General features: G+C 47.1%; 2 protein-coding genes across 7 annotated transcripts; one reads left to right on the forward strand and one right to left on the reverse strand.

The window, feature by feature from the left end:
- Positions 1 to 308: 308 nt before the first annotated feature.
- Positions 309 to 9,051, reverse strand: Mettl25b (methyltransferase like 25B). 4 transcript variants are annotated; one of them, XM_042681591.1, is made up of 8 exons: positions 8,628 to 9,051; positions 5,921 to 6,045; positions 5,566 to 5,758; positions 4,601 to 4,663; positions 4,247 to 4,390; positions 2,963 to 3,444; positions 1,128 to 1,312; positions 309 to 631 (listed from the first exon to the last, which is right to left on the reverse strand). In XM_042681591.1, the coding sequence occupies exons 1-8, from the start codon at positions 8,736 to 8,738 to the stop codon at positions 510 to 512; spliced, it is 1,425 nt and encodes a 474-aa protein (XP_042537525.1). In that variant the 5' UTR covers positions 8,739 to 9,051; the 3' UTR covers positions 309 to 509. The 4 variants fall into 4 exon arrangements, with proteins under 4 accessions (XP_042537525.1, XP_042537523.1, XP_042537527.1 ...); XM_042681589.1 differs by having other exon boundaries at positions 5,566 to 5,833; positions 8,628 to 8,750; XM_042681593.1 differs by lacking the exon at positions 8,628 to 9,051 and adding an exon at positions 6,919 to 6,937 and having other exon boundaries at positions 5,566 to 5,673.
- A 254-nt stretch (positions 9,052 to 9,305) lies between these two features.
- On the forward strand, positions 9,306 to 15,507 carry Isg20l2 (interferon stimulated exonuclease gene 20 like 2). 3 transcript variants are annotated; one of them, XM_042681596.1, is made up of 5 exons: positions 9,306 to 9,397; positions 10,013 to 10,581; positions 10,627 to 10,969; positions 13,424 to 13,624; positions 14,512 to 15,507. In XM_042681596.1, the coding sequence occupies exons 2-5, from the start codon at positions 10,166 to 10,168 to the stop codon at positions 14,623 to 14,625; spliced, it is 1,074 nt and encodes a 357-aa protein (XP_042537530.1). In that variant the 5' UTR covers positions 9,306 to 9,397; positions 10,013 to 10,165; the 3' UTR covers positions 14,626 to 15,507. The 3 variants fall into 3 exon arrangements, with proteins under 3 accessions (XP_042537530.1, XP_042537528.1, XP_042537529.1); XM_042681594.1 differs by having other exon boundaries at positions 10,013 to 10,969; XM_042681595.1 differs by lacking the exon at positions 9,306 to 9,397 and adding an exon at positions 9,399 to 9,485 and having other exon boundaries at positions 10,013 to 10,969.
- Positions 15,508 to 21,097: the final 5,590 nt, after the last annotated feature.

Raw genomic sequence — 21,097 nt, forward strand, 5'->3', positions numbered from 1 at the left:
GCTACGATGGTGCCCCAACCCCTCAAGTGACTCCCCACAGAGCCACTTCATAAACAGCTTTCCTCATAGGACTGACCTGGGAGGGACATTAGCCAGCCTGAAGGCAGCCCTCCTAATGGGCAGTTTGAATGTTTTGGGAAGGAAGCCAGAAGGAAAAGGAAGTCCCTCCAGTGGAGACCTCTAGGCAAAATGTGTCCATTTAGACCACTCTTATGGAGGATATGGGCAGTGGGCATGAGACTTCCTGCACCTTTGTAGGGAGAGTGCCACCACCTGCACTTTACTTACGGGAATGGAAGAGAAGTAAATGTCTTCCAAGTTTTCATGAATTAAAAATAAATCTTCACACAATCTTGCAGTAAACATGGACATTTAAAAAGGGTTGAAACTGAAGTTTTGCAGGGAGCCAGGATTCCAACCATAGTGCAGAATGCTGCTTCTCCGGGTGACAAGGTGCCATTGGCTATTCCCAGTGGAACAGGGTCTGAGATGAGCCCTTCTTCAGGCTGTCAGCTGTCTTCAGTTTCCAGAGCAGAGAAGGCCTGACCCAGGGGCATCTTGGTGGCCACTAGAACCATGTTTCTGGGAGAGAGTTCAGGGCTGAAGATGGGTAGGAGCTCAGCATGAAAACCTAGAAGAAAGGCAGAGTTGATCACCTTGCTCAGCCAATTCCTGCCTAATCTATGGGCATAGCCACTTCTCTCCAGGGGAAACTTTTAACTGGACTAAGCCATTTCTCCAGGAGCAAGGATACTGATGGACCTGGGGAGGTGCAGCTACAGACTGGCTTTTTTTTTAGATTTTTTTTTTTTTTGGTCTAGTCATGGGCCTGAACTCTAGGCCTGGGCGTTGTCCCTCAGCTCTTCAGCTCAAGGCTAGCGCTCTACCACTTGAGCCACAGAGCTACTTCTGGCTTTTTTCTTTTTGCCTATGTGGTGCTGAGGAATCGAACCCAGGGCCTCATGCATGCAAGGCAAGCTCTCTACCACTGAGCCACCTTCCCAGCCCCTACAGGCTGTTTTAATATGAGTCTTCTTTAGCTAATCATTTATCCCTCCAAGTGATGAACCAGACCCAGCAGGTTAGGGGACTGAAACTTGAGTAAGTCCCAGAACTTGGCCTCTTACCCTGCTCTTGAAGATAGAGCAGTCGGTCCAGCAGAATCAGTGTCTCCACTAGTGGGGCCATGAGGAGGGCCAGGCTAAAAAAGGCCACCACACGATTCTCCTGGGCCTCGTGGGCCTGAAGAGCAGCCAGATTCAGTGGCAGCTGGGGATCTAGTCCCACTCGCTGTAAACCCCGCTGCACGTATCTGTGGGATGAGCAGATTGCACTCAGTTCTGACTTAGGCACCTCCACCTCCCACTTAAAACTTTGCTAATCAGATGATTTAAATGGACTCCTGGTGTGAGCCCAATAAAGACTGTTTATGCCTCAAAAAAAAAAATTTAAGAGGCAGGATTTCATTATGTTGCTCTAGCTAGGCCAAATTTCTAGGCATAAATGACTCGTCTTAGCTAGTGCTTGGCTCAGTATGTAACATTTGTTTTTGAGATAGAGTCTCACTCTGTAGCTCATGGTGGCATCAAACTCACAACCGTTGTCTTAGCCTCCTGAGTGCTGGAGATACAGATATATATCACACTCAGCCAGCAAACTTTTTTGAGTAGGATGTGTGTGTGTGTGTGTGTGTTGGTCTTGGGGCTCGAACTCTGGGCCTGGGTGCTATCCCTGAGCTCTTCAGCTCAAGGCTAGTGCTCTACCATTTGAGCCAGAGTACCACTTCTGGTGGTTTATTGGAGATAAGAGTCTCACGGACTTGCCTGTCCAGGCTGGCTTTGAGCCACAATCCTCAGATTGAGTAACTAGGATTACAGGCATGAGCCACTGGTGCCAGGCTTGGTTAATTTGCTTTTAACTTGCCTAAGCCACAGGATGCAGCAAGGATGTTTTCTCTGGCTGTAAACTACCTGATTATTTTTGCCTAACTTTCCCCAAGTACTTACTCTTTAACTTAGGGCCTGGGCACCGTCCCCAAGATTTTATGCTCAAGGCTAGCGCTCTACTACTTGAACACAGCAAGGACTTGTACACAATTGGAGATAAGAGTCTCATGGACTTTCCTGCCTGAGCAGGCTTTGAATCATGATCCTCAGAGCATAGCCTCCCAAGTAGCTAGGATTACAGGTATGAGCTACCAGCTGTCAGCTCTTTCTCACTCCCCCCTACCCCACCCCAGTCCTGGGGCTTGAACTCAGAGCCTGGGCACTGTCCCTGAGCTTCTTTATGTTGTACTGAGGAATCAAACCCAGAGCTTCATGCATGGTAGGCATGGTAAGCAAGCACTCTACCACTAAGCCACATTCCCAGCTAGTTTTATTGTTTTTTGTGTGTGCCAGTACTGGGGCTTGAACTCAGGGTCTAGGTGCTCCCCCACAGCTCAGGGCTCGTGCTCAACCATTTGAACTATAGCTGCACTAACAGTTTTTTGGTGGTTAATTGGATGTCAGACTTAGGGATTTCCTTCCTGAGCTGATTTAAGACAAGATATCACAGTATAGCCCAGGATAGCTTTGAATTCAAGATTCTTTCTTGCCTTTGCCTCCCAAGTACTGGGATTACAGGCATGCTCTACCATACCCAGCAAGAACAACTTCTTTAGGAGAAATCTGGAGTTGTGCAAACAAGTGGAGGTAGGCAAGGAATTTTTTTTTTTTTGGGGGGGGGTGTCCGGTCATGGGATCTGAACTCTGGGCCTGGGCACTGTCCCTCAGCTCTTCAGCTCAAGGCTAGCACTCTACTTGAGCCACAGCACCACTTCTGGCTTTTTTTTTCTGCTTATGTGGTGCTGAGGAATCGAACCCAGGGCCTCAAGCATGCAAGGCAAGCGCTCTACCACTGAGCCACCTTTCGAGCCCAGGAATTTGGTTTCTAGTTGGATATGCCCACTCCCAAACCTCACTCTTCTATCTTGAGCTCATGGACCCTGGGGATCCCCTGCACGCCAGGCCGTTGGAGTTCAGGGCAGGCATGTCGGATCACTGTCTCCAATGCTGCTCGATAGCAGTGGGTTCTCAGGTCCGGGCGTGCTTTCTGCAGCCGCTCAGCATATTCTTCCAGGGCATGGCAGGCCCCTTCCCGGAGCCTGTAGGGCAGTTCATAGCCAGGCAGGCCAGCTACCCACTGACTCAATGGGTAGCCACCAGGGTCGCTGAGCTTCATGTAGCAGCAGCCCACTGAGGCCAGGGCCACCACCTCAGGGCAGCAGCAGAAGTGCCTCAGTAAGGCAACACTGAGATCGCCACAGGCATGGAGGCCTGTGAGCAGCAAGCGGGTACCACCGTGCTGAGTGCTCTCCAGGGGAAGCAGAAGCTCCTGACACAGGTCTATGGGGTCCACCCACTTTACAACATGCTGAGGCAAGCATCGGCCTCTTTGGACCACCTGTGGGGAGGGGAAAGGACAAAGACAAATGGAATGTGTTTTTGCTACCCCCAGGCTACCTCATGCCATAGGGAGGATCTATCCTCTGGGTTACTTCCCAAGAAGTATGAGGGAACAGGAGAGCTGGGATAAATTCTGGGTACATCCTTATTAAGCCTTTTGTCTTTCAGAACATTTTCCATTTTCTCCCCATTATTATTATTATGCTAGGGATCAAATCCAGGGCCCATGCTGGCTAGGCAAGCATTCTACCACTGAGCTACACAGCAACTCTTAGGTATTAAGACTATTATGAACAAGAAAACCAGGAGCATGGGGGTTGTAGCTCAGCATGAGGTCTTAAGATTCCATCCCCAGGCTGGGAAGGTGGCTCAGTGGTAGAGCACTTGCCTTGCATGCATGAAGACCTGGGTTCGATTCCTCAGCACCACATAAGCAAAAAGAAAAAAGCCGGAAGTGGCACTGTGGCTCAAGTGGTAGAGCGCTAGCCTTGAGCTGAAGAGCTGAGGGACAGCGCCCAGGCCCAGAGTTCAGGCCCCATGACCGGGACCACCCCCCCCCCCTCCAAAAAAAAAAAAGATTCCATCCCCACCACTGCAAAAAAAAAAAAAAAAATCCACTGGCCAAAAATCTCTTTAAAGTATGGAGAAGTTTTGAGGATAAGGAAAGGAACAAGGATATAAGAAATAAGGATGCCATCATCTCAAAATGAGAAACTTGAAAGTAGGAATTTAGTTTCAGTACCCAAGTCCTGCAAAGCAGATCTGCTTTTGGAAACATGGCTGCAAAAAAAGTGACCTACCCTTGGATTCCTCTTCTCCACTTTTGCCAGAGCCTGAAGGAGCTGCTGATCCAAGCGCTGGGCTCTCTCAACCAGTCTCTGGTCTCCTTCAATGCTCTTTACCATCAGCCCCAGCCCCAGAGACATGAAGCGGGAGAGATGGCCCTGAAAGGGAGAACAAAGACAGTCTGTTCAGTGTCCTATTCACTGTCACCCTCCCTATCAGTGGCCTAGATATCTGGGGCCCCACAGAAGGCTTAATTTCGGTCCTGCTGGTTTCAACACTTCCCAGCACCTGATTTCCTGGGCCTGAGGCCTGAGAACTTACCAGCCCTATCTTTCTGACTCCAAAGGACATTAGGGGGTCTGGCTCACCTGGCCTGAGCCCACATCCACAACCTGGGTGCAGCCAGTGAGGTCACTCAGTTTCTTCACCAACTGAAAGAGGAGGAAATAAAAATCTTCTAACTACTGGCTTTTTTTTTTCCCCTAAGACTAGGACTTGAACTTGGAATCAGATACTTTTGCTCATTGGCTGGTGCTCTACCACCTGAGCCCTGCCTCCAAACTCATGACTATTGGCTTTTGACTCCAGGAGCCAACAGCCATAATGAGGCTAGTAGAGCCAAAGATGGCAGAGGAAGATGGATGAAGGGTGCCATAGACACACAAGAAAAACCGGGTCTAGAGATGTAGCTCAGAGGTACAGCGCTAGCTTAGCATGCATGAGGCCCTGGGTCCTATCCCCATCACTTAAAAAAGCAATAAAGATATGGAAACCAGAGAGAAGGAAAAGGTGAGTACCCTGGCCAGGTTTAGACTACTCTGCTTGCCCCTAAGATTGGTGACTCAATCTCCTCCACTGAGGCCAAAAGCTGACTGTAGAGATGGAAGAAGAATAAGATAATGATCCAAGGGGATGACAGTGGCTCACCCCTATAATCCTAGCTATTTTAAAGGCTCAGATCACAAAAGACTCCTCTCCAATTAACTGCAAACTGCTAGTCTTGGAAGTGTGGTTTAATTGGTAGAGCACCAGCTATGAACAATAAGTGGAATGAGAGCGTAATACCCTGAGTTTAAGCCTCAGTATTGGCACAACAAAATAAATAAAAAGACAGTAGTCTTAGATGCAGGCACCAATCAATCAGGAAACAGACAGGAAAAGAAACACGCCGGCACTGAGATAGGATTATATAGTAAGTAAGTTCTACTAAGAAAGGGAACAAACACTGAAGGCCTCTAGTCGTGCATGTGGGACAAAAGACAAACTTTAACCCATAGGCTTTACAGGGTACTAGGGTTCCCAGACATGATCTACAATCCAGCCATCTTCTCACCTCTCCTAGCCTCCGGATCTCATGCTGCTTCTTAGGCTTGACATGTTTCCGGAAGGGAGCTGTCAGTCGAGAGCTCTGGCTAGGGTTCTCCAGGAACTCTGAGGGGGTCTGAAAGCCAGGTGTCCGGGTAAAGGCCAGGGCACAGGCTGTGGACTTCAGGGCCAGTAAGGTAAGTGGCCACACCGACCTGTACCTGAGATAGTCCAGCCCAAGCCACCAGTGAATAGTCCCATCACATCCTGAGAACACCAGTTTACATCCCAGGGGCGTAGGAAGACTTTGTGAGACTGAGTAACCATTTACTTCAAGGCTCAGTGCCTTGAGCTCCCCAGCACAGGGCCCCTCTAGCCCATACCTGACTACCTCCCCTTCCCCAGGCATTCCCAGCAGCAGTGTGGCCAGTTGTGGTGGGTCCAGTCCATCCAGTGCTTCCTGCCATGAGCAAGGGAGTGTGCCCCACAAGTTGTCTGTGAAAAATTCCTGCAGAGGGGAGAAACAGTCAGCAGGATACTATCTACTGCCATTCCCAATCTTCCCACCCCAATCTGAACTCTCCACCTCATCACCTACCTCTTTCCAGAAGGTGTCTGCTGTCTGACAAGACCACTAGCTGTCACCAACAACTACCTGCTCTTTATGAATGAGCTCTTCTTGCAACCCTGCTCCAGCTTCCCCCAGCTCCCAGGTGGCTGACCTCTGCTTCTCAGAGCCTAGACTATATTCTGGACACATGTGATTTCAGCAATGTCCTCACTTATTTCGTGCATATTTTCACCACTTAGCTAAACATAAAGGGTAGGAACAGTATCTTTTTCACACCTGTATCCCTAACACTACCATAAATTACCATTTAGCAATCTGCTATCACATGTGTCAGAAACTTTTATATTTTACTCATTCATTTCTTCATCAAAAATTCTGGGGCCTTAGGACATACACCAAGCTTTTTTCTAAGCTCAGGGAATGAGACAAAATTCTACCTCTTATACAGTTTACTTGAAAAAAATTTCAGGGCTGGGGATAAACTCTGTTGTAAGTGCTGTCTAGCATGTGTTTTAGGCCTTGGTTTTGATCTCCAGCACTGCAAAACAGTAACAATAATTCCAGCTAACATCAAATATCACAGACAAAACTCATGAAAGTTATGTAATGAGGAACTTAATGGAAGACTAATTTAGACAGGGCAATGAGAGAAAACTTATCTGTGCACACTGAGACAAAATAATAAATGAGTCACTCATGTAAAGAAAACGCAGTCCACTAGGTGCTGGTGGTTCAACACCTATAATCCTAGCAATCTAGGACTGGCAGAAAAGAGGGGGGAGTATAGTCCAATGGGCAATGGTGACTCACCTGTAATCGCAGTTACTCAGGAGGCTAAGAGATGAGGTTCAGGGTTCAAAGCCAACCCAGGCAGGAAAGTCCCATGAGACTCTTATCTCCAATAAACTACTCAAAAAAGCCAGAAGTAGTGCTGTGATTCAAGTGGTAGAATGCTCACCTTGAGCAAAAGAGGCCTAAGCTCAGAGTTCAAGCCCCAGGACTGGCAAAAAAAAAATGTAGCTCAATAGACACTGGTGATTCACCTATAATCCTAGCTACTCAGGAGGCTGAGATCTGAGGTTCAAAGCCAACCTGGGCAAAAAAAAAATCTGAGACTCTGCTCTCCAATTAACCAACAAAACGCCAGCTGTGGCTCAAATGATAGAGCACCAATTAGTAAAGGAGAGTACTCCCTCAGTTCAAGCCCCAGTTCCAGCATACACACACACACACACACACACACACACACACGCAGTCAATAGCCAGCATTCAGCTGATACTACTCACAAGCATTGTTGTAAATAAGAGTGTACTTTTAAAAAACAGCATCAAGGGGGCTGGTAAGGTGGCTCAGAGGTAGAGCGCTTGCCTTGCATGCATGAGGCCCTGGGTTCGATTCCTCAGCACCACATGAGCAAAAAGAAAAAAGCCGCAAGTGGCGTTGTGGCTCAAGTGGTAGAGCGCTATAGCCTTGAGCTGAAGAGATGAGGGACAAGGCCCAGGCCCAGAGTTCAGGCCCCACAACGGGACCGCCTCCCCCCCCCCAAAAAAAAAAAACCAGCATGAGTAAGTTGTATGGAGGGGGAGTGAATTATTTTTGGGTGCTGGGGACCAAACCCAGGGCCTGACTCATGCATTATAGGTATTAGAGGTATCACTATTTTTCAGAAGTAGGGTCAACATAGGTATTGCATAGTGAATATGGGAAGAGAATAAAATTTGGTGGGAATGAAGAAACTGCAGAGGTGAAATCATAATATTAAGGCATTAGTATTTCATCCAGTCACCTAGAAAAACAAGGGAATGCCATGGTAAGATTCATCTTGAAGTAGATTTAAAGAGAACAGGAAGTTGCTGAGGAAAGATATAATGTTAGCTTGGGGCAGGTTGGTGGCAATGAAGATGGAGACAAATGAATCAATTTGGGATCTATTCTGAAGGTAGAATAGAGCCAAGAAGACTGGCTGAAAAAAAAAAAAAAGAATTGTGATTCAACGAAGCAAGGAAATGAATTAAGAGTGGCTTCAGAATTTAGTGGATGATGGCGCCATGTATATATACATCAACTCGTTTTTCACAATGATCCTTCATTTTATTGTTGGAGAAATCCGGGATAGGAGTGAAAACAACTAAAGTCAACAGGTAAAACAAAAAGGCAAGATTGTAATCCTACACTGACTGTAAATCTGAACTGTCCACTGTATCATAAAATTTATCGAAAGTTGGGAGGAATGAACATTCATGCTCTTGGAGCACCTTGCATGTTCCTAGCAAAGTTCAACAGAATGTAACCGCAGCACAGCTCAATTTGTCCATGAATCCTGTCACCCTGCATTTGGGAAACGTCAGAAAGACAATCTAAGTATTAGAGAAGAAGGGAAGGAATCATTTCCGTTTTAAGCCTTTCTGTTCAGAGTGAATATAATAGAAGAAATCAAAGGCTAACTCCAGACACTCGTCTCGGCCACCTTAACCAAACAAACACCAAAAGCATTCCGCCCACATCCCTGCGGCCTTACGATGATGTAGGCATCCAGGATGGGACGGTAGAGCTCCAGGACACGGGTGAGGTTCACAGCTAGCTGTCTCCTCTCCCCGTAAGAGAGGCCACGGGCAGAGACGGCCGGCATCCTAGGGGGTACAGCCGGTGGCGCCTGGCGCGAGGACGAGGCGAGATGGGATCCAGGGTGAGCACCAGGCTGGCTCAAGATCCGGGTTGGGCTCGGCCTGGACCCCGATTCCCAACGCTGCCACAGCAAGCTTTAACACATGAGGTGCCCCCTCAGCCCGCACACCCCCGGACTTCACCAGTCGTGACTGCTCACGGCGCGAAGCTGCTGCGTCGGTGCGCGTGGGGGCAGTGAGACCGCCGTGACGTCACAGAGATGAGCCGCGGCGCAGAGCGGGTCAAGTCACAAGTCCCACTCTTCTCGCCCGCCCCCAACCCACCCCCTTCCCGGAAGTGGGGTCCCGGTTCCCGGCGCTGAGGTTCCGGTTTGTCGCGGCCCCTCCACACCTTCGAGTTGTACCTCCACGGGGCTAGAGGGGCCGGGGAGCGCATCCCTCCCCCGCCCCCACCCACGCCACCCCCCCCTCCTCCGCCTCTGCCGCTGCTCTCGCACTCGGAATCATTAGCGTCGCTACCGGAAGTGGGGGTGCACCGGACGCGCGGGCGCCGACCCCCGGCCCGTTTCAACCCACGCTCCTACCGCCCCGGGGCTCGTCGGCGCGCGCGGATTTCCGCATCCGGTTCCGGGCGCTTCCGTTCCTAGTAGGGTCGGTGTAAGAGGTAGGTTTGTGAGCATGCCGGGAAGTTATCCACTTAAAGCACCCCTGGGCTGCCTCGATCTCCGAATCCCCCCCGCCCGGTGCCTCTGGTATGTGACTCAAAGGCCCTTGTTTGGGAGGACTTGGGCGATGTGTATGTACATAGATGTTGTTCTCCCACGTGGAGCCGAGGAAGAAGGGTGCCTAGTACCTTCATTTGTGGAACCTGCATTGTACGCCTGGGTAATCAGAGGTCAGCTATGCCAGTCTTGCCCGTCACTGCTTTCTAACAGACAGAGATGTTCTCTTTCAAGGCCGATCCAGAACAGGCCTATCCTGTTCTGCTTTCCTAGACCTTGCAGAGTTGAAACTCATTGGCCTCTCCATCCCCAACATGCTAGCACACACTGTCTTCGACCTTCAGCCCCTTCGTTTGAGGAAGGAAACAGACATAAGGAAATGACCTTCCTCAGACTTACCTGATTAGTTCATTGTGGTGCTTCATAAGAAAATAGGCTTCCTGCATACAGTTCGCCTTTTATCATTTCAATGTTGTTCATTTACCCTTACCTGGAAGGTTGTTCTAATGTTTTTCCTCCCTTAAGTCCTACAGAGTCTTAATCTCATTTTTCCCCAGGCCTATGGATGCAGGTACCAGAATCACTTTGGACCCCACGGTTTTCTCCAGACCACATGTTGGACAATGGGATTCAACAAAGAATGAGTTCCTCATCTTTCTTCCATACTTAAGCCATTCTTCCCAACTGCTGTCCCACCATTCATTGTCTTCATGTCTACCATACTCCTAAATCTGGATTTTGGGGAGCCTCCCAAAAAGACATTAGAAGGGAATGCCAAGCACCAAAGATTTGTCAAGAGGAGACGACTGCTGGAACAGAGAGGCTTTCTGAATAAAAAGAATCAGCACCCTACCAAGGTAACTAAAGTGAACCCAGACCCTCCAAAGAAAGGAGGAGCTCAAAACATGGATGGCACCCGGAAGGCCCCTTCCTTTCCAAAAAAGAAAACAACTGCCTCCAGCAGCGGATCAGAGCAGTCCCAGGATAAGAAAGCAGCTGTATCTTGGTTGACCCCTGCACCTTCAAAGACTAATTCTGTTGTGGCGAAGATAGATTTGCTGGGAGAGTTTGAGAGTGCCCTTCCAAAGATTAAGAGCCACCCAAAGCCCTCCCAGAAGAAGAGCATCCAGCAGAATGACTCCCAGAAGAATAGCATCCAGAAGAAGGACCCTCAGAAGAATGGCATCCAGAAGAAGGACTCCCAGAAGAATGGTATCCAGAAGAAACCCTCTCAGAAGAATGCCACCCAAACTCATTTAGAGAATAAGTGCTCTGGAGCATCCCAAAACTTGCCAACCAAGATGGTGGCAGTTGACTGTGAGATGGTAGGCACAGGACCCAAGGGACATGTTAGTTCCTTGGCACGATGTAGCATTGTCAACTACAATGGAGACGTGCTTTATGATGAGTACATCCGTCCCCCTTGCCACATTGTTGACTACCGAACCAGGTGGAGTGGTATCTGCAAACAACACATGGTGAATGCCACACCCTTCAAGACTGCACGGAGCCAGGTGAGAAGCATGGGGCATCAGGGTGGGGGAAAAAAAATCAGGCCTTTTTTTCCAAAAGGTATATCACTGGGAATATCACCCCACAGAGAACTATGGAGGGAGGGAAAATATCAGATGATTAAGAAAGCCATTCCCGATGCTGGGGCTCATGCCTGTAATCCTACCTACTCAGGAAGCTGAGATATGAAGATTGCAGCTCAAAGCCAGCCTGGGCAGAAAAGTTCATGAGACTCTTATCTCCAATAAACTACTCAGAAAATGCCAGAAGCTGTGCTGTGGCTTAAGTGGTAGAGCTCTAGTCTGAGCAAAAGAAGCTCAGAGACAACACCCAGATCTTGAGTTCAAACCCCAGGACTGGGTGGGGTGCGGTGGGGGACCTAAATCCAGTGCTGATGGCTCATGCTTGATTTCTCCTTAAGAGGTTGAAATTTGAGGATTGAGGTTCGAAGCCAACCTAGGCAGGAAAGTTAGTGAGACTCTTGCCTCCGATAAGTTACCAAAAAAGAAGATGGAACCTGGAGCTGAGCGCCACAGGACCAACACGCACCCCCCCCCCCCAAAAAAAAAAGGGGGTCCTTGGGTTCTGCCAGTAGTGGGGAAGGTACAATTAGGTGGTAAAACAACTTTCACTAGTCAAGATCTATTTTACTGGTGGCTCATACCTGTAATTCTGTTCAGAAGACTGAGATATGAGTATCACAATTTGAAGTCAGTCTGGGCAGTAAAGAGACTCCAATGTCCAATTAACCAGTAAAAAGATAGGAGTAGAAAGTGTGGCTTAGTGGTAGAGTGCCAGCCTTGAGGGAAAAAAGCCAGGCAAGAGCACAAGGCCCTGAGTTCAGGCACCAATACCAGCATACACAAAAAGGAAAGAAAGAGAGACATAGACCTATTTTGGGGTTTTGAGTGTTATTGATCTGGGGACTGGGAATTTGCATCAAGAAATAACAGCTAATGCCCGGCGCCGGTGGCTCACACCTATAATTCTAGCTACTTAGGAGGCTGAGATCTGAGGATCGAGGTTCAAAGCCAGCCTGGGCAAGAAAGTCCATGAAACTCTTTATCTCCAATAAACCACCAGAAAACCGGAAGTGGCGCTGTGGCTCAAGTGGTAGAGCACTAGCCTTGAACTGAAGAGCTAAGGGACAGCGCTCAGACCCAGAGTTCAAGCCCCACGACCGACAAAAAAAAAAAAAAATAACAGCTAATGATGGAACCTGACAGAGCAGTGGTTGTGAAGTCCTGGACATGCTTAGGAAATGGCATAATGTTGATACAAGGACTGGGCATAGTTGTATTGTCAGATGCCTGTTATAAAGGGCATGAAAGACATCAGGCTGGTTATGGGGTTCTAGTCTCACTGATCAAATGCTAGCCTTGTGCTGGATTTGAGAGAACAAATAAGGAGGAAAGGGTAGGCTAGAAGAGAGTTGAAGAGGGAAGAGAGGAACGAGCTGCTCTAGGTAGTCCACCAGAGGGCACCCTTGCTCCATTTTTTGTACTTTCAGGTCCTGGCCCTTTGCTTTCTGGGGACCCAAATAATTCCAATAATTCCTTATATGCCAAAACAGTCTGTTGGAAAAGGTTTGAAAAGTCTTGACAGGAGGCATCCAAGGGCCCACACAAGTAAGGGACAGAAGATGGGGTGGGTCTCTGACAGCGGATTGTTGTATACAAGGTAAAGGGAATAATGGGTAGATCATAAACTAAAGTTAAAGTCAGGAGCAACTAACCACTGGAATACTGATGAAAACCACAGGCTCTCCTCCCAAAGTAGCCATACATTTAATTGGGGCTTCTATTGCCTCCCTGGAGTTCATCTTTGATATATTATGGGCTCCAGTCATGTGTGTAAAGCCAGCATAGTGAGTCACATGTTCAGTGCAAGTTCCATTTACTAGTAAAAGGCAGATTAATCCATCAAGGGGTGGGAATTAGTAAGAAGGTAAATAGCCTCAGGTGATATAGATCCAAACAAGGTTACACACACTGCTTTTATCCTGGAAAACAGAAGGTGGATTTCAGAAGACAGAAGACTTGTAGGAGAGGACTCTCCAAGGATGGAATACATATGTGGGCAATTGAAACTAACTGGGTCTGGCTTCAGTGGCTCACACCTGTAATCCTACCTATTGAGGAGGCTAAGAGGATTGTGTTTTGAAGCCAACTCAAGCAGAAAAGTTTGTGAAATTCTTATCTCCAATTAATCAGCAAAAAGACAAGTAGAACTGTGGCTCAAATGGTAGAGAGCCGTCCTTGAGTAAAAAAGAGATAGTTCCCAGGCCTTGAGTTTAAGCCCACTACTGGCATTCATGCACGCATGTGCACGTACATGTACACACACACACACACACACACACAACAGAGATACTGATGGCCATATTGGGCTTTTAGGACACAAGAGTTCTCTCACTTTGAATCTCTCTTCTCTTTCTCTTCCATGCCCTTTTTTAGATCTTGAAGATACTCTCAGGGAAGATAGTGGTGGGGCATGCCATCCACAATGACTACAAAGCCCTGCAGTACTTCCACCCGAAGTCCCTCACCCGCGACACCTCCCAAATACCCCTCCTCAACCGGAAGGCCAACCAACCAGAGAATGTCACCCTGTCTCTAAAGAATCTCACCAAGAAGCTGCTGGACCGAGATATACAGGTATCCTTTCTCAGGTGTTTCACACCCCACAAATCCCACCTCTTGGGCAAAAGTAGAGGCTTTTATTGCTACCTTTTTCTTTTTTATTGGTCATGGGGCAAGCCCCACTGGGCCTGGGCACTGTCCCTGAGCTCTTCAGCTCAAGGCGAGCTCTACACTTGAGCTACAGTGCCATTTCCAGTTTTCTGGTGGTTAATTGGAGATGAGTCTCACAGACTTTCCTGCCTGGGCTGGCTTTGAACTGCAATCCTCAGATCTAAGCCTCCTGAGTAGCTAGGATTACAAGTGTGAGCCACCAGCACCCAGCCTTTCTTCAGGCTCTGATGCTAAAAGTCCCCTGGCTGTAGAACTTCAAGCAGGATTGTCTAGTGGGGGGAATTTTGGCTAAGTAGTAGTCTCATTATCTGTACAGAGGAATAGTAATTCCTTGCCTCTACCTCATAGACCATTTCAAATAAAGAGGGAAAAAAAAACCTCTTTTCTCCCTAAAAGAAAAGACGAAAGGGCTAGGAATGTGGCTTAGTGGTAGAATACTTGTCACAACAACAACAAAAGTCAAATGAGAGGACAAGGTCCTGAGTTCAAGTGCCAGTAAGAGCAAAACAATGACAGGGAAGATAGAAGACTCAAAGGCCTGTCTTTGATCTGGAACTTAAGACTAATATGGTATATACAGCCTGTTCTAGAAAGGCTTTAAGTGGATGGCAGAAAGGCTAACTGGGAATTGAACTCTGGGATAAGGGGTAGGGCCAAAGTTCTGTCTTGGCAACCCACAAGTTGCGAAAGATACTGTGTGTCTGTAGCAGAGTGAGGAAGAGTACAGAATTGTTTGGGAAGGAAAGAAACAATTCTTATAGCTTTATGCTCTTTTCTTCCTCCCTGTTCAGGCCGGGAAAAGTGGACATTCCTCTGTGGAAGATGCCCAGGCCACCATGGAATTGTACAAGTTGGTTGAAGTCGAGTGGGAACAGCACCTGGCCCAGAATCCCCCCCAAAACTAGCAGCTGTAGAAAACAGTATCAGGAGAAACAGGCAGTAGATCAACACACAGCTCTGCCCACTTCACACCTGTAGAAGCTAGAATTGTTGGGGTGAGACTCAACCCCAGAACTTAATATCCATTGAAATTTTACCTCAGCTGTTGTGGTCCATGTCTGGTTAAATGTCCATGGAAGGCAGAAGCCTTTGTGTCAGAACCTAGCCTTAGACTGTTCACCTCATATATGGTGCTAATCACAGGTCCCAGGGTGTTTTGTGCCAGTCAAGCTTTTTGACTTTGAGGGCAGACATACATAGTTTCTCACACTGCCTTAGCAATAGGCTGGCCATGGGAGAGGCTCTATGTTAGTGGTTCAGGCGTACCTTGAATTCTTTGCCCACATTAGGCTCAAGTGATCCTCTTACCTCAGAATCCTGAGTAGCTGGGACTACAAGTCCCAGTTTGCAGCTGCAAGCTTGTCTCATTTTATGCCTTTGGTTTTCAAGTAATTAACAGCATCCTTTCATTTTAAGTGTTCTGGTTGGTATTAAATGTGGTACATGCCTATGATTTTAGTTACTCGAGAGGCAGAGGTACTAAGATCCCAGTCTCAGTTAGAGATTGGCCCAGGCAAAAGCAAAGACCCTCTCTAAAAACAAGCTATGTTGGATGCTAGTGATGCACACCTATAATCTTAGCTCCTCAGGAGCTTGAGATCTGAAAGATCATGGTTCAAAGACAGTCTGGGAAGAAAAGTTAGCAGGACTCCATCTCCAGAATAACTCAAAAAGCCAGTGTGTAGGTATGGCTCAGTTGATACAGTACCAGCCTAGCAAGGAAGGTGAGTGAATGGAAGCCCTTGGTTCAGACTCCAGTATTTTAGGTGGGGGAGGGTAGAGATAAAATAATAAAAACAAACTAAAGCATTTTCAAAAGGCTACCACCTGTCACTCGGGTGGTAGACGTCTTACCTAGAAAGTACAAAATTCTTGAGTTCAATCTCCATTATGGCAAAAAAGAAAAAACAAGTGTCTTACCTGGACACTATAATTGTATGGTCACATGACATATCACAGACTCACCTTGTGGCTCAGAGTTTGGATCTAGCCTGTTTAGGAGACCATCCGCTGATTAGCAAGGTGAAACTCAGTTCTTAGAGCATACAAGGTAGTGAGATCAGACTTGTGATTTAGCAATCTCATTTTAAAGTTACAAGCGGATTTACTTAATTTAGGTTCCACTTGGTGGGTTAAAGGACTTAGATTATTTTAGTGGGTTGTTTTTTTATTTTATTTTATTTTTTTAGATAAGAGTCTCAAAGACTTTCCTGCCCTGGCTGGCTTTGAACCTCAATCCTCAGAACTCAGCCTCCTGAGTAGCTAGGATTACAGGCGTGAGCCACCAACTCCCGGCTTAGTGGTTTTTTGGTTTTTGTTTTTGTTTTTTTTTATCATTTAACTTGCTAAAAACCTCTTAAAGATTCAAATGATTTATTTGATAAATTTTTATAATAGAAGCAGATGTATTGTGGTTTCTTTTAGACTTAACACTGTCACAGGTATTGTGGGGCACTTAGTTCTCAAAGGGTGCCAAGATCTCTGGGTGGCATCAGTTGGGCTCCTTGTTTGCTAGAAGTTATCACAAAGTGCTAATCAGGACCAGGCATGGTCGTGCATATTTCTAATCCCAGCTACTTGGGAGACAAAAGACAGGATCAGGGTTGAGGCCAGTCCATGAAAAAGTTGCCAGGACCTGAAGCTAAGTAGGGGAATGGCAGTTAGACTTGCCCCGGTTAATAACCCACAGCTGTTCGAAACAAAAATAAAGCAGAAGGGCCAACGCATGGCTCAAGTAGAGTACTTGGCCCCTGAGTTCAATTCCTAGTATCACTAAAAAACAAAAAACCCACACAAGTACCTGTTGCCAGTGGCTCATACATATAAGCTCCTCAGGAGACTGAGATCAGTAGGAAAAGGTTTGAAGCTAACCTATCAGAAAAAATTGCTAGAATCCTCCAGAATAACCAGCAGAAAACAGGGCTGTGTGTCTCAAATAGTAGAGACCCAACTTAGCAAGCCCAAGGCCCTGAGTTCAAACTCCAATACCACAAGAAAAATAAAGCACTGACTAAGTCTTTGTTACACAAATGGTGCCTTGTTCTCATCCATTATCTATCATAGGTCAACAAGCACACCTGAAATGACACCCCAAGCCATTTGAACACCCTCACATATAGGGTGTGTGACCGAGTCAGTGAGGTAGAATGAGTCAGTGGGCATGAGGGGAGGGATAGAGCGGGGGAGGAATGGTGCTTGGTGACGCCATGCAGGTCACTGCTGCCAGCTCTTCATTGGTGGCACACACCCTTGTCTTGGCAAAATGAGTCACGGGTAACCTGTTCAGGATTACCGTGTGCAGTGTCTTGAGACCACAGACTCTACTGTACATCAGGACTTATGCGCTCTTGAGAGGCTAGTCTGCCTTACAGCCACTTACACGAGGGAATTTCTTGCAGCCCAAGTAGAGCCAATACTTGGTCTGGTTTTACATCCTACATTGTAGAATCCGTTTGCACAGGCAGCTGTAAGAGCTCCGAGCAAGTTCGGTCCTGTGAGCCCCCACATATAATGCCCGTAACTTCTCACAAAGAGGTGCCAGGTGCTCTTGAAGGCCACACCAAGAATATAAAACGTATGTGGAAGCAAGTCTGATTGGTTGTGTGTGTGTGTGTGTATACTAGGGCTAGGGCTGCCTCTTAGCTCTTTTGCTCAGGACTTGGGCTTTTCTACTTGAGTCATAGCTCTGCTTCCAGCTTTTTTATTTTTTGATCATGGGGCTTGAACTCTGGGCCTGGGCGTTGTCCCTCAGCTCTTCAGCTCAAAGCTAGCACTCTACCACTTGAGCCATAACACCACTTCCGGTTTTCTGTGTGGTTTATTGGGGATAAGAGTCTCATGGCCTTTCCTGCCCCGGCTAGCTTTGAACCTCGATATCCTCAGATCTCAGCCTCCTGAGTAGCTAGGATTACAGGCTTGAGCCACTGGCATCCAGCTGTGTCCAGCTTTTTTTTGGGGGGGGGGGTCCGGTCGTGGGGCCTGAACTCTGGGCCTGGGCACTGTCCCTCAGCTCTTCAGCTCAAGGCTAGCGCTCTACCACTTGAGCCACAGCGCCACTGCCGGCTTTTTTCTTTTTGCTTATGTGGTGCTGAGGAATCGAACCCAGGGCCCCAGGCATGCAAGGCAAGCGCTCTACCACTGAGCCAGCCCTGGGTCCAGCTTTTTTAATGGTTCATTGGTGGTAAGCCTTACAGCCCAGGCTGGCTTTAAACCACCATCCTCAGATCTCAGCCTCCTGAGTAGCTAGGATTACAGATGTGAGTCATTAGTGCCTGGCTGAGACAACAGTAGGTCTTGAATTTTCCTGCCTCATTGTCACAAGTGCTGGAATTGCAGATGTGTGTAACCATATCCAGCTGAATATTTAGGATTCATGCTAGTTAAAACAGAAGAGAGCCCATGGCTCACACCTGTAATCCTAAATGCTTAGGAGACAGATATGATGATCTCAGCTTGAAGCTAGCACAGGCAAAGAAATCCAAAAGACTCTTGGCTCCAATTAACCAGCAAAAAGCCAGAAATGAAGATAGGGCTCCACTGGTATCACCAACCTTGAGTGAAAAAAACAAAACCAAAGTCCCTAAGTTCAAGTCCCAGTACCAACACATACAAACACACACAAAGCCGCAGATGGCTCTTATGCTTACCCTCTCTTCAATGCCTAGAAAGGTACCTAGTTTCTTAGTTCCTATTAGAGTTCAGTGAACTTGTGCTCACCAACAACTTAGAAGACCAGACCTTGTAGATATTTAACTGTCTACTGTCGTCAAACTTTCTGGGAAAAGCACAGCTTATCTGCAAGGGTGCCTGGAGATTCTCTGACTTTAGTTTCCTTTCTAATTACTACCCAAGGTTCTGGCCTCGTCTATTTCATGGCCAAGCTCCTCTTTTGATTGATGTCTGAAGCTCAGTCAGCAAGCCCTGTTTTCTGGGGACACACTTGGAAGTAATTTTTTTGGGGGGGTCCAGTTGTGGGGCCTGAACTCTGGGCCTGGGCACTGTCCCTCAGCTCTTCAGCTCAAGGCTAGCACTCTACCACTTGAGCCACAGCACCACTTTCAGCTTATTTCTTTTTGCTTATGTGGTGCTGAGGAATCGAACCCAGGGCCTCAGGCATGCAAGGCAAGCGCTCTACCACTGAGCCACCTTCCCAGCCCGCATTATAAATTTTCTAATACTAAAAGACCCTCTGCTCCAGGTGAGACAAGGAAATGCAGTATGAGAACCAGATCTAGCGAATCATTGGTAGTCTATAAAAGTTTATTTAACAAAGCAGTGGGTTTGTTTGTTTGTTTGTTTGTTTTGGGATTTTTTTCAGTGCAAGTCTGGGACATGAACTGAGACATGACCTCAGTACCTGATACGTTCACTCATTGCCTAGTACTTTACCAACTAAGTGACACCTCCAACCCCTGAAATAGTTATTAAACGGTAAAGGGATCAAGTATGGTGGAATAACACTGCTAGTCCCTCTATGTTAAGAACCTTAAGAACCACTGATACAGCCAAGGTTCCAAGGAAAAATCATTTGATTCCTAGTTTAACAGATGATTAGAACTGACAATAAGAAAGATCAACAGTACTATAATTATGTACTTGCCCTAAGGCACATTAGCCTAAGTTGAAATTCAGAGAGACAAACACTTCTGAATGCAATATGCCAGGTGTGTTTATGAGTGTCCCACATCCACAGTAGATAAGCATACCATATTTTACTGTAGTTCACAAGCCGCTTTTGCTTGCCCTTTGCCACAGAACAGCTTAGCAATAGCATTTGATGCATTAATAGTGTTTTTTTTCAATTTGATGTTGCCACATAATTGGTGACAATGAGTATATCACATTGCTTCACCTCAATGGTTCTAGTGCCCAAATCCTGGGATTATTTCCTAAGTTGATCTTTTTTGTTCTGGTCCTCTAGCTTGAACTCTCCCAGGCTAGCTTTGAACCATGATCCTCAGATCTCAGCCTCCTGAATAGCTAGGATTACAGGGGTGAGCCACCAACTCTAAATAAGTGCTTCTCTGTACCAACTACTATGATAAGCCCTTTTAGTGCATTATTTCATTTTTTGAGAGACAGATAATACTCTTAATTTTGTTTGGTTTGGGTTGTTTGTTGTGGAATTTTGTGGGGTTTTTGTTTTTGTTTGTTTTTGTCAGTTACAGATCTTGAACTCGGCTTAAGGCTAGTGCTCTACCACTTTGAGCCACAGCTCCACTTCCAGTTTTCTAGTGGTTAATTGGAAGTAAGAGTCTCACGGACTATCCTGCACTGACTGGCTTTGAACCGTGATTCTCAGATCTCAGCCTCCTGCAATAACTAGGATTACAGGTGTGAGCCACTGGCACCCAGGTTGTTTGCTTTTTTTGGGGGAGGGTGGTCCAGTCGTGGGGCCTGAACTCTGGGCCTGGGCGCTGTCCCTCAGCTTTTCAGCTCAAGGCTAGCGCTCTACCACTTGAGCCACAGCGCCACTTCCGGCTTTTTTCATTTTGCTTGAGCCACAGCACCACTTCCAGCTTTTGTTTTTCTTTTTGCTTATGTGGTGCTGAGGAATCAAACCCAGGGCTTCAGGTATTCAAGGCAAGCACTCTACCACTGAGCCACTTCCCAGCCCCTGTTTGCTTTTTTTAATTGTATTTTTTTTGGGGGGGGTCCGGTCATGGGGCCTGGACTCTGGGCCTGGGCACTGTCCCTCAGCTCTTCAGCTCAAGGCTAGCACTCTACCACTTGAGCCACAGCGCCACTTCTTTTTTTTTTTGCTTATGTGGTGCTGAGGAATCGAACCCAGGGCCTCAGGCATGCAAGGCAAGTGCTCTACCACTGAGCCACCTTCCCAGCCCTTAATTGTATTTTTTTGTGTCTTGTCTTTTTTGCTACTGGGGATCAAACCCAGGACATTGCACTTGCTAACAAGCACTTTGCCACTGAGCTACATCCCAGTCAATTTTAACAAGGAAACTGAGGCTGATAAAAAGTAAGGAATCAATGGAAACTTGCCTCACACTTGTAATATTAGCTACTCTGGAGACAGATCTGAGGATCCAGATTCAAAGCCAGCATGGGGCCATGCGCCAGTGGTTCATGGCTATAATCCTAGCTACTTAGGAAGCTGAGATCTGAGGATTATAGTTCAAAGTCAGCCTGGGCAGGAAAGTCTCCAGTTAACCACCAGAAAACCAGAAGTGGTGCTGTGCAAGTGGTAGAGTTCTGGCCTTGATCTGAAGAGCTCAGGGACAGCACCTAGGCCCAGAGTTCAAGCCCCACAACCAAAAAAAAAAAAAAAAAGCCAGCATGGGCAATAAAGTCTATGAAACTCATTTCTAATTAACCAAGAAAAAGCCAGAAATAGGACTGGGAATGTAGCTTAGTGATAGA

The sequence above is a fragment of the Dipodomys spectabilis genome, unplaced genomic scaffold, assembly GCF_019054845.1.
Source record: "Dipodomys spectabilis isolate Male_0828 unplaced genomic scaffold, ASM1905484v1 ptg000069l, whole genome shotgun sequence".
NCBI classification, from domain to species: domain Eukaryota; kingdom Metazoa; phylum Chordata; class Mammalia; order Rodentia; family Heteromyidae; genus Dipodomys; species Dipodomys spectabilis.